This window comes from Gymnoscopelus microlampas (assembly GCF_963454915.1).
Source record: "Gymnoscopelus microlampas genome assembly, chromosome: 23".
NCBI lineage: Eukaryota > Metazoa > Chordata > Actinopteri > Myctophiformes > Myctophidae > Gymnoscopelus > Gymnoscopelus microlampas.
In genome coordinates, this window is record NC_139960.1 from 21,036,317 (window position 1) to 21,049,376 (window position 13,060).

At 41.2% G+C, this 13,060-nt stretch overlaps 3 protein-coding genes across 3 annotated transcripts in view; 1 reads left to right on the plus strand and 2 right to left on the minus strand.

The window, feature by feature from the left end:
- The window catches only part of tmcc3 (transmembrane and coiled-coil domain family 3), a 44,838-nt gene extending 39,364 nt beyond the window's left edge, over positions 1–5,474 (minus strand). The window contains exons 1-2 of the mRNA XM_084049817.1: positions 5,237–5,474; positions 4,892–5,132 (exon numbers count right to left, since the gene is read on the minus strand). Coding sequence (XP_083905943.1) covers positions 4,892–4,936 — 45 coding nt within the window. The 5' untranslated portion in view covers positions 4,937–5,132; positions 5,237–5,474. The remainder of the gene's footprint in view (positions 1–4,891; positions 5,133–5,236) is intronic.
- prkcq (protein kinase C, theta) overlaps positions 1–13,060 on the plus strand; it is a 148,118-nt gene that overhangs the window by 134,081 nt on the left and 977 nt on the right. The window lies entirely within an intron of this gene.
- On the minus strand, positions 7,396–12,021 carry ndufa12 (NADH:ubiquinone oxidoreductase subunit A12). The gene is made up of 4 exons (XM_084049825.1): positions 11,888–12,021; positions 11,120–11,202; positions 10,812–10,899; positions 7,396–7,685 (listed from the first exon to the last, which is right to left on the minus strand). The coding sequence occupies exons 1-4, from the start codon at positions 11,974–11,976 to the stop codon at positions 7,505–7,507; spliced, it is 441 nt and encodes a 146-aa protein (XP_083905951.1). The 5' UTR covers positions 11,977–12,021; the 3' UTR covers positions 7,396–7,504.

Below are 13,060 nucleotides of genomic sequence, written 5' to 3' on the forward strand. Positions count from 1 at the left end.
CACACGAACAGGAGCACATACACGGAGATGGAGAGAGCTCATTTAATCAAGAATCATTTCCATTTACACAGCGAATGACTCATACTTCGTCTAGTATGGAGTAAATTGAAGTAGCATTATCGGGGCAGAAATCAAATTCCATGCTGTGAAATGTAGATACAATATCCAATAGCCTTTTAGCCTACACATAATATACTGCTCAAAGAAATGTAGAAACACTTTGATCCCTTAATTATTTGTAAAGTGTGTAGTTATGTGTAGTGTGTAAACTGTGTACACACTGCTAACAAAAACTGCTCAAAAGAATTAAGGGATCAAAGTGTTCCCTTAATTATTTTGAGCAGTGTATATATAATCCACATTGTACACACAGACAGAAATACACATTTATTTAACATTTAATTTCCCTTGATAGCTGAGTGAAAACAAATACTTATTTGACCACTGATGTTCTTTAGACATACTGCTGTACGTGCATGTACACTTAAGACTCACACACCTCCTAATGATTCTAATTAGAATTTACACACACATGTTCACATTGTAATGGCATTTCACATGGCACATTGTAAGGTTTTCATTTAACTAATCTTCATAATAGGTAGTTAACAGGTTGACGTGTGTGTTAATATGGGTATAAGCATGCATATGCACGTACTGTATGTGTCAATCCAATCCACTTCATTTATAGAGCACATTTAAAACAACAGCGTTGGACCAAAGTGCTGTACACTCAGCACTTTGAAACAAATCTAAGGTAAAACAATAGACAGGGGGCAATGGCAGTCATATAAATCAGCTTGCAGCAAGCTAAACCCCTTGAAAAGTACTGTCAACTCATGACTCTTACTAAACATTCATAAAAAAATATATATCTGAAACTTGTTTTTGGGTGATAAAACAGACGCAATAATCACCGAATCCTCATGATAGTGTTCCCAAGCTGGTCCGGGTTCTGTTTACCGTTCAGTCCGGGTTTAGATCCCGCCTACTGTATCCAATCATTTCCACTCACACACACAAACAGCTGTTTCCGTATCCGCTTTAGACCGGATATGAAATTACAAAGCGAATTGGACAGCGTTTCAAACGTAGCCCATGGAATTTATGGAATGCGTGTGAAAATAAAAAACAACTTAATACTTCCTAAGGTTAATATGATCATCAAATCAATATTTAAAAAAAAATGTTTTGCACATGCATTCCATAAATTCCATAGGGCTAGACCACACATGGACAAATTACATTAACTGTTTCTAAAATAAATAAAATATTTAAGGTGTTTTACATTTTTTATTTTAGTTATAGAGGGCAATTATAATGTATTAAGGCATATTTGGCTTATTAGCCAGGGATCCTTTTAAAAACAAACATTACAATCTTAAACTGAATGCTGTAACGAACAGGGAGCCAGTGGAGGGAGGAAAGAATCGGGGAGATGTGATCATACTTCCGTGCACCTGTTAAGAGGCGAGCAGCACCGCTTTGGACTAAGTGTAGGCATGACAGGCAGGCTTGGCTAACGCCAACATTAAGTGCATTACAGTAGTCAAGTCAGGTTGAGATAAAAGCATGGATAAGACGTTCAAAATCAAAAAGGGTTACAGAAGACTTGACTTTGGCTAAAAGCCTCATCTGATAGAAGCTGGACTTGACAACGGAATTAATATGTTTGTCAAGCTTAAAATCACTGTCCAATTTGACACTAAGGCTGGTGACTTGACTACCGGTTTTAAAAATGGCTGCAGGGAGCCCAGATTCTGGCAATCAGACTGCAATGAGAACAACTGGCAGAAATATTTCAGGTTCCCATGGTAACAAATTGCACATCACGCCAGTGGCACAAGTATAAGAAATGGAAGGTGAATTTGCAATGGCTGCTGACGTGTGAGAGCATCCACACAATGCCAACAAGCACATATACTCAGTTCAAGCAAATGACTCATACTTTTATGTATTGAAGTAGCATTCTCTGGGCAGAAGGAGACAACACTATAAAGTAAAATTTACAAAACAAGGTTATTTTTGACTGAGAACAAAACTATTTAACATATTTGGATCACTGTTATTCAGACATACCACCCCCCACACACACACTTTAGACAGAAGGATAATACACCTCCTGATTCTAATTACAACATACACACACACACACACACACACACTTTCTTATTTCAAACCTATAATCAAGGTTTTCTATGGAATTGGTCATAATGGGTAGTTAACATGTCAACATGTTGACGCGTCTTAAAATGTGCATGAGTGTGCATGTGAATGCATACGCAGGCGTTTTTGTGTATACATAGTGACAAATTGAGATATATGCCCATGACATAAATATGAGAAATGTAAGGTGATTTTACAGTGACTGCTGACACGTGTACAAGGTTTTTTTTTTGGGGGGGGGGGGGGGGGGCGTTCAGAACCCAAGATATCATGATCCGAAGATTTGCTGCTCAAAGGCAGACAATTAATGTCGCGATGACCTCGTTGACATTTGTGAAACCACACAGTGAAGCCCTCAGTGATTAGCAACCATCAGGGGATCGATCATACTGGAGATAAATATTTTGTGACTACTTGAAAAGGTAAGAAAAATCGAAAAATCTCTGGCACTGCGCAAACACAGCCAGAAATAAGTCTGGCACTGAATGAGTTAAGGCTGAGAGAAGAATATAGAAGCCACTCTAATAGTGTGGGCAGGTGGCTGTGGTCCAGCAGGGATCATCAATGCTGGGGAGTCATACGCACAGGTTTCCAGGTCCAATTAGGAGCTATTGAGCTTGGGGCGGGCAAGACCGAGGTCACTGTGACAGTAGATTGTGTATCACCAGAGCATAGGACAGCTGCTCCACTGGGACTGTTAGGGAAGGATCTGGGAAGGCCAGTGTTGACCTCATAATACTGCAGGTCACATGGCTCCCACACTGTGATCTTCTAGCACAAGCCTCAGACATAAAGAGACACAAAGGCATGCACATGCATATCTACACAGCAGCACACACAAAAAAAACAAACACAAAATCACTGTAGTAATGAGATACGAGGCAATGTTGTTGACACATTAAGCCTAATTCATACTTCATCGCACGGTGGTGTTGCTCACCGAAAATAAACGTATTATAACGCCACGTTGCAAGCTTGAATATCAGTCATATTCGACATGCGACACCGTCGTCAGCTATACAGGATAACTCAGTCTTTACGCCATGATATCTTAAAGTGATTACCACTATTATGGGACGCAGTAGCGTATATATTAGGCTTTACACCATGATGTCCTCAAAGATACTAACACTATTATGGGATAAACAGTCAGGACCAGGGGAAAGGAAAACAGACCAAAGATCAAGGCGTGCGATGCATCTTATCGAAGACGCCACACTGGTTACCATAGCATCTGTGGTGACCACAGGTAAGACGACTATCAATCTAAATTTAGATCCTTTGTATAAAGTGAGTGAATACACCTCCTTGTGCAGTATTGGCACAAAAGATTTGTAATCAAAGAAGGGAGACTGTGCGAGTCTGCTTTCCTTCAGATGTTATTCTCCAAAGTACTGTATAATTATGCTCCATTCTGCTATTTTCTGGGTTGTGCGGGCTATTAAGGTTATTTTAACAGGTTTTTCCAATGCACCATAGAATGGTTCTAAGAATGGTTAATAACTGGTTTGGCTCTGTTTGTCTGGGCATGGTTTAAACTGGCACAGATGGCCTCAGAAACCACATTCAAAGTCACCCATTGCACTGGACATGTTATTTAACAGTTAAACACACAATACTACTGTGGTTCTTGCAAATGTGCACATTGAGTACACAAAACATGCAGGCATATGGGGAGTGGGACGCAAACACACACACACATCCAGACATGCACACATTATTCACACACACACACACACACACACACACACACACACACACACACACACACACACACACACACACACACACTGTAGGAAGAAGGCCCAGATGATAGAATACTCTACGCACAGTCAGAAGGGATAATAAATGCTTGAATGGTTGTGACACTGATGGACACATACTGTGAGAGGAGAGGACTGGGAGACTCTTGAATCAGGCCATCTGGCACCCGCAGTATGATAAAACCAACCTCACTAACATTCTTTTCAGAAACAAAGAGATAAGACAGGAACTCTGTGAGCCGACAGTAAGCGTAAGGGGTGTGCTTGATCTACAGTTTATTATAATGACATTCTTTCAGACATTACGTAAGCATTGAGGTCAAATTACTTGACACACACACAAGCCACTCAGGCATGGTGCAACATGTTTGAAACTGCAATTGACTGTCAAATATCACAACCCTTCCCTGTTCTGGTAGGCTCCTGCTGCTAAGTTGATTGTCAGCATGGCTGTAATGACCAAAACACCACCTCTGATATGCTAGTTCTACATCCTATCCATCTGAAGGAATTCATTTCAGCCCTTATCATCTATATGTCTTTTTTTAATCCAGTCAACAATCTGTCTTCAGAATGCCATGTCCGTGGCAACATTGTCATGAGACATCAAAATACACCATCCTGGCATGAGGAATGTGCCAATGACTGGCACATTTAATGGATGCGGCAACTCAAAGGAAAAGTGTCTCTTCATATCTTTCTGAAACAAACAACTCATGTGACCAGATCAAAGTCTGCACATGAACAGACGTTGAGGTGCAGAAGTATGTTGCTGATTGCATGTGACTCGTCAACTGACTCTTCAGGTCAATATATACTCTTACAGCTTGTCAGTCCCACAAAAAGAGCAAAAAGGGCTTCAGCATTACTTAACACATGCTTATAGATAGAAAGTTTTACACAAACACACATAAACACAGATAGTGGTGCAGACATCGATAAAGTATACAAACATGTTTTACCTCAGTCACATGGATGAGTGGAATAGTGCTGACGTGCTTCCTCATCTCTCCTCTTCCTCAGAGCCTGAGGTCATCAGCCTACTTCAGAAGACTCCTCCGCGTCAGAGGAGCGCTCTTCCTCTGTTTAAGGGCTACCCTCTAAGAGAGTTGTATGTGTGTGTGTGTGTGTGTGTGTGTGTGTGTGTGAGACAGAGAGAGAGAAAGCGCAACCCTGTTGCTGTGTTGTCAGAGGTTTTCCTTCCTGCAAGTGGAGATAAGTGTTAGCCGCCACCTCGCTCAAGCGGACACCCCACCCCCATACGCTCTCACACCACAACTCCCTGTCCAGAGTTCGAGTACACTTACATCCCATCCTATAATTCCACCTTGTCCCGACATAAGCAGTGTTCCCCGGCTGCTCCGCTCTGCACTTTTTCTTAAAGTGCTCTGCCCCCTTTGCAGGGGAATTGGGAGGTACCGCCTTATAAGGCATGAAGCGGCCCCAGGCCGAGCTTTCTGATCCTTATCAGCCACCCTCCGCTGGTCCTGGCACGCTACACCACGGCAACACCACCACTCAATCATTTACGATCCCCTTGGCCAATCGGGAGAGAGGGGCATTAAGTACAGGGTGTCAAGAAGGTACCGAGAAAGACGGGGAGGCACCGAGGTTAAAGGGAATAAATGAGTCCATGACAGGATACTACAGGAATCTCTCTCCCAGACTCCCTGCCTGGAGGGAATACACTCTACAGGGCACTCTGACAGCACTGTTCATCTGCTCTGCCAGATAACAGCCTCTCAGAAACTGCGTTCCTACTCCCACACACACAAACATCATATGAAATACCACACACGGGTACTCTTCAATGGTACTTGTACTAAGATCTGCCAAATTTAATCTCTCTCTAAATCACTGAGAGTTGTGCGTGGGTGCTTAGACACACATGGGGAGTGTGCACAGAATTGGGCTTCTGGTATTTTTACTGCACAATCCTTCTGAAAGGGCTGGAAAACACACGTAGCATCACAGTCAGATCTATTATAAGTCAAATTAATATATGAAAGGAAGCCAGCCATGGATAATGCAAGAAGAGAGGTAAGAGAAGAGAAAGTGAAACACAAGACACTGATGTTAAGGAGAGAAGACGTACGATTGAGGGTCAGATGAGGTTTAGGAGCTGGCAGGTGGCAAGGAGATGCAGTGAAGCGGAATGCTGTACAGAAAAGGTGTGTTCCTATCCAAGATAACCCTCTTCGGCATTTCTCTAGTGCCCTGCTGACATCACTAGCAGAGCCGGCTGGCACTACATTATAGCATTATCAGCCAAAAAGTTACGAGAAGGGAGGGACACACTCCATGTGCACTGTAAAATGAATCATACTGCAAATGTGATATATAGAACAAGCCAAAGGCAGTACAACACAGAAACCACCACTCACAGTAATTGAAAAATGTGGATTGGAGCACAGTAAACCTAAAACAACCGAAAACAGCTGCATAAAGGTTTGGACAAAATAATATACGCCCTTTCCAAGGTTAAGTCCCAACTGGTTTCTAAATAGAGATGGCCATTAGGCAAATATTTAAATGCTGCTTTAAAACAATACCAATGTTCTTTCAATGACTTTGGATCATGACAGGGGTGGCAACACAAAAGGGAAACAATGCCCCCTTTTGGTCACTTCAGAAAATACTATTACAGACAAAAAAGGGGAAACAATGGTCCTTCCGCCAAAACAGTGCGAGCCCAGAACAGAACAGCTCCAGATGCCTGAAAATCACTGACAAATCAGGTCTCAACCAACACTACACTGACTACACTATCAGGCTATATTTGAAATGACAACAGGTGCTAATAGGCTAAGCACCTGCTATCATTTAAACTATTTTCTATGGCTTTGGGAAGAAATGGGCCTTCACGTACCAGATTATTATTACTCATCATCAGTTATAGGGCTTCCTTCTGCAACAGCTAGCACCATACAAAAGTTTCTAACAGTTAACAGTAAACATGTCCATGAAACGCCCTCCTGGACATGGCTCTGGAAACATTAATCAAGAAATCAACAGTGTCAACTCACATTGATGAAAGCGCTGGTCTAATTTAGGAGGAGTAGAGACGGATGAGGGCTCTCGCACTGCCTGAGTCATCATCAGTGTTGATCCAGCAGCGGGTCCTATTAGGACCACACTCACACTGATGCATTGAACATCTGACATCCAGTCAGCACTAAAACACCCGGAGCACCTTGGTGTGAAATACTGCAAGTTGCAACTGTCACAGCTCAGCATAATCCTACTAATAAGTGTGTGTGTGTGTGTGTGTGTGTTAAGACTTACCTGGTACCCTGAACTTCAGGCTCACTGTAACACAAAGGCTAGAAGAACCTATGATGACAGTCATAACAAATATGTCTTCCGTAATAACAATAAATCGTTAAAAACAATCAGTTATTAAACACAGGCGTTGGGGAATTGGGGAATATGTGAGTTTGACAAAAAGGACTCCGTAAACAATCAGCATCATCTGTAGAGATTTTATTAAGGTAACAAGTTGGTACAGGGGCAGGATATTATAATTTACAGAGAGGGAATCAATGGTCATAAATTATGTGGCAGTCTCAGTGGGGTCACTGGGACCCAGCTTTGGGAGGAACCCATTCATGGATCTTCTTGCGTGTGGTGGGGTACGGCACATACTGCGCGGCTGAGCCACTGACGTTGAACTGGTGCACCTCTGCTAGGAACTTCTTGGGCTCAGGGGGGTGCGTGGTGGGTGGGTCGTCCGTCATGCAATGCAGCCAGCGATGCCTGATGGAAATATCATGGAATCAGTGACCGGGCTTGACGGATTTAAACCCTCTTCAATACACTTTATTTATTTAATTATTATTGTGACATAACATAATATGAAGATAATTGCGTAGATTCATTTTGGGAATTTACCTCATTTATCCTTACATGCTGTACATATCTGTAGTACTGACAATTATTTTATTTTTTTAAACTATTTTGATATAAGACAATACCTGCAATGTATGAAATTACACTTTGGTAGAGGTTTGAGTTGTGTTGCGCGCCTTGCCATGCTATGTCAGAATATTTAGTTGCCCTCTTGATTAGTATCGGATATAGCCTCCTCATTGACTTACAACATTGTACAGTGAAATCGTTCTCAAAGTCACTCTTTTGCACACAAGTGGTAGCAAAAATGCTGGCAACTAGGCTTGCCAGACATATTTCATCTCTATTACATCATGATCAAAATGATTTCATGTCTGGTAGATTTCCTTTTTTTAATACCCAGAGATTATTCAATAAAATGTATGCCAAGTATACAACAAACATTAAGCCTGTAGTTATCTCACTTGACGCGCATTCGATCAAACTGAATGAGATACTGTATATGCACTCCTCCTTGAGGCTCTATTAATTTGGCAATTTATTTTGAACACATTAAGATGTTCTATGCTTGCCCTACATCTTCCATTCTCACTAATGGTAATAAGTAATCATCCTTTCATCTTAAACGTGGGAAAAGACTGGGTTGTTGCGCAAGCTCGTTATTTTTCAATTTAGCCCTGGAACCGCTGGCTACTAGTATAATACCGATATTAAGGGAATTAAGGTGGGGAATATTGAATCATCACTTCATGGGATGAATTGTTGATATTTTTGCTGGATCCACCGGTATACTTCCCTCCACTCCTTCAGTAGCTTGTCTGGGTACTCTATCAATTGGAGAAAGGCGCATTAATTCCTCTTACAGACGATTTGTATCCACGTTATCTTCCCTTTAAAATTGCCAAAGAGGACCAGTTTACATTCTTGGGTTTGTCGTAAGCTTTTATTTCAGAGTGACCTTTCTCCTCAATTACGACTAACTTGAGAAAGATAACGATTTCTGGAAGTTTCTGATAATCTCTATGATAGGGCGTGTGAATGCAATAAAAAAAATGGTGTTACTTCCCGGGTTTATGGTACTTGTTTCAAAACATTTCAATTAATCTTTCATTGTCATTCTTTAAAGAACTTTATTCAATAATAATGCCTTTTGTTTTGTCTGGGGGGATATAAAACCAATCGTATCTCAAATAGTCATCTTCTACAGAAGTCCAAGAAACAGGGGGGTTTATCCCTCCCAGTGTTCCAACATTATATTATTGGGTGACAAATCCCAGGGCCTTAGTTCCAACATTATATTATTGGGTGAAAAATCCCAGGGCCTTAGTTATACATTGGTTCCCGCAAACAAGTGAACTCTCTGATGCCCCCAAGTGGCTCCAATTAGAATCTCAGGCAGTGACAGCTCTCTCAGCTCTCCTGTTCTCCACAAAAGACTATGTATTGCATGTAATGGTAAATGAATGAATGACAATACTGCAGATGCATAGCGACGAGGCTGGCAGCCGGCAGCACAAGCAGTGTTTTCAAAGAACTCCCTTCCTACACTGTCAGGAATTTGGAAATACCAGCAGGATTAACCTTTCATTCATTTTGGCATGTGGAATCTTAGATATTGTTATAAGTTCTTCATGTTTTGACAGAACAAACTCAATTTGGCAGAATCGGGGTGCAGCTACAAACGACCACTGAAGTAGGCTACCGCCTATTGGCTACAGGCGTAGCTGTGCGACAGTACTGGATTCTCGTGATGATGAGGATGTTGAACAGCATTGATTTATGTTCTAATTTTACTGTTCAGTGAGTAAGAACTTCATGGACTATCGACCACATGCACCCCAGAGTCCATATTCTGGTGCGATCTTTTCGGCAAAGAATAGTATAGAGCCCTGGGTCAACTAAGTGCGTACAGGTTTAACGGAGTAGTTCACCCAAAAAAAAAAAACTTATTTTCTTGAATTCATGGAGGTGTTTTAGTTTTTGTCGCATTCCTGGGCCAATAATTTGATGACCGGGTCATCGGTCAGTGCCGGAGACTCCATTAATTCAAGGTTTCATGGGGTGTGTAATTGATAGAAAATAAGTCATTTCAAGTCAAGTGGTTAATGGTGATTTATCTACGCAAAATCTTAACCTAACCAACCACCGGCTTTGAATGCTATCAATGCATTGAATGGGAGATTATCACGTTTTATCAGACCATTGAATGGGCGAGTAGGTGACGAGTAGGCGATACACGGACCTACCCGCGATTTGTCAGACCATTCATTGGGCGTAATCAGGAGCTACTGACCTACTTTGGAGGCGGAGCAGTCCCCACAACAATATTTACGATTCTGTGCCTATCGGTACATAACTCCAACGGCGCTGAGTAGGCTCAGGCGAGCGGCTCTAGCTCGCCTGAGACTGCGCGCCTCCGTCATGGTCCGAAACCAAAACAACCAAAACCAAAACCGAACTATTTAAGTCATCTCCGTTGGTAGGTCAGTGTGTCTTGATAACACCCAATGAATGGTCTGATAAATCGCGGGTAGGTAAGTAGGTCGCCTACTTCGCCCATTCAATGGTCTAATAAAAGGTGATAATGTCCCATTCAATGCATTGATAGCATCCGAATCAGGTGCACCAACGCCCCCCACTAACCCTCCCCCCCAGAACTTTTTTCTTGTACATATTTCTTATGTTTCATACCAGTAACCTGCAAGCTGATCGTATGACGTTCTGTATAGTAGTGTGTATATCTGTCTGTCTCTTATATATGTCATCATGATTTGTGTGTGTGGGAACTCATTTTAAACAAGCTTAGTGCTTTTATGAGTTATCCAGTTTAGTAGACCTTGTATTGTGAATTGTACTTCAATGTACCGTTTCTCATGTCTTACTAAATAAAGTACATCAATCACTAAGCATTGCTCTCATTCTCTTTGTGAATACATAAGGCTTCAGCGCATCCAACCTTGGGACCCATCAAATGTAGCTGCTGGCTACATCATGTGTGTGCACATGACTATAAAGTAGTTGAAATTGAACTACCATTCAGCAGGCACCATGCTGCCATCCACTTCCCACATTGTGTTCTTTCCATTCATCTCGGTGGTGTAAATCACCCAGCGGTGCCGTCCTGAAAACACAAATACAAAACTTAACTGTATTAGAGACAGAGGAGGTATCAACGCACGCATGCCAATGGATATAAACACAAAAGAAAACTGAGGTGCTTAATGGTTTCTATTTTTCTCCCACTCACACACACACACACACACACACACACACACACACACACACACACACACACACACACACACTTCAAGTATGTTATTCTAATTTCTCTGAGTACTTACCAAAGTAATACCTCTTGTCCTCAAAGTATTTATTTCCATACTTATCCACACCGATCAATGCTCCAGTCTTAATGTCATTGGCCCTGTCAACGTAGAGATAATAATGTTATGTTACATTGGTAACAACACATTGTCAGCACTGAGCTTCAACAAGGTCTTTGGAGTTCGTGAAACAAGTCAGGATAGGAAAAATGACGCTCTACCAGAACCATCTAAATAAAACATGGTATGATGTCTCATAACTAACGTTACCGCTATATTAGCAGTGGTGTAAAGTAACTAAGTACATTTACTCAAGTACTGTCCTTAAGTACAATTTTGAGGTACTTTTGAAAACTTTAGTTACTAGTTACTTGGCAGATTTTTATTTTGATTACAAAACAAACATTACATAATTACATCACTCACTTCGGCCATTTGAAAATAGCCGATCTACAAGCTCACAATGCGTTGCATGGCGACGCATAGTGAGCTTGTAGATTTGCTAGTTTCAAAAGATTTGTATTACTTTTACTCAAGTACATTCTAAATTCCGGACTTATGCTTGTACCAGAGTATTTCTACACTGCAGTATTGATACTTTCAATTAAGTAAAACTACTTCTCCACTGCAAGGCATCCTGTTTTGCTAGTAAACAGCTAATCCGAAGTACATGACAACAAGGCATAATGTTTTGCTCATTAAGTCGGGACACACAAAACGTTGTTCTACACCGGCATGGCCAGTCACTTTAATATATAATATTATTGTTTTTAATAACAAACTGACCTGAAGAACTGGACCAAAAGGCCACGCAGGCCACCGTGACCTCCTATCTGTCCCAAAGCCCTTCGGACGATATTCACATACTCCGCCATCTTCACACGGAACTGGTATCAGGACGGACTGTCCTCCAAGTAAAACTGTCCGGGTATGGAAATAAACTGTTCCACCGTGTATTGTAAATACCTAGCCCTGGAACATCATGACGAAGCCTGGTGTTTGCACTTTCTCCATTTAAAGCCCGTATATCTACATAAACGTTCAAATTTCACATATAACGTGCTTACCCCATGGTCACGGATGTTACAATTATGTACGGGCCCTCAGAAGTACCCGTGTCTCCCGTATTGTTCAATAAAAAGCATTTTAATATGATTGGTGGCCATTTTCTCCGTGTTGTTGCGACGCTTTCAGCTCCGCGACCCTATTGGTTGGAAGGTGTATTGCACTCTGATATATATTATTACTCTGAGAAAATGGCCATAATAATTTCTAGTTATTTTATACTGAAATCACTGTGTGGTACATTTCTGTTTTATTTATGTATTAATCATTTAATGAATTAGTCATACTCATAATAATTGCTATTTATTTTATACTGACATCACTGTGCGGTATGTTTCTGTTTTTTTTATTACATTTTCTTTTCTTTTTACAAATATTATTAGCTATTCGTCTCTAAAACCACAAAGCAATATTTTCGTCAAAGCGAGACCCCTCCACTCTGCCTGCAGGCAGAAATCACTGTAAAATAGTGGTTGGCTGCAGACTAGACCGCTGACATAACTGCACTGAGAGAACTGCTCACTAGGCTTATGGGGCAGTACGTGGTGGAAAAAGTACTAAAACAATTTAGAGCAGTGGTTTTCAACCCTTTTCATGCCAAGGACCCCTAAATTGATATTCATTTGGCCGCGGACCCCCATTTGAAAATGTTTTGTGCCAGAAGCAAAGATATCAATTAATTGTCGCTTTAAAAAATATATAAATATTCAAATGTATGCACACTTTTTCAAGGTTTTTCAAAAATAGCAGATCTACAAGCTCATAGTGCCGCGCTATGAGCTTGTATATCTGCTATTTTTGAATAGCCAAAGCTAAGTGGTCGAAATGATTGTGAAGCTATGTTAACTAATTTAGCTGGGGACCCCCTGGTACTCCCTCAAGGACCACTGGTGG

Bases quoted from the DNA above. Each gene is read 5' to 3' on its own strand.
- ndufa12 (XM_084049825.1), bottom strand. From the start codon at position 11,976: ATGGCGGAGTATGTGAATATCGTCCGAAGGGCTTTGGGACAGATAGGA. The intron at 10,900-11,119 runs GTAAGTACTCAG...TTGTGTTTTCAG, and splicing joins GGACAAGAGGTATTACTTTG to GACGGCACCGCTGGGTGATT. The intron at 7,686-10,811 runs GTAGTTCAATTT...TATTTCCATCAG, and splicing joins AGCATGGTGCCTGCTGAATG to GCATCGCTGGCTGCATTGCA.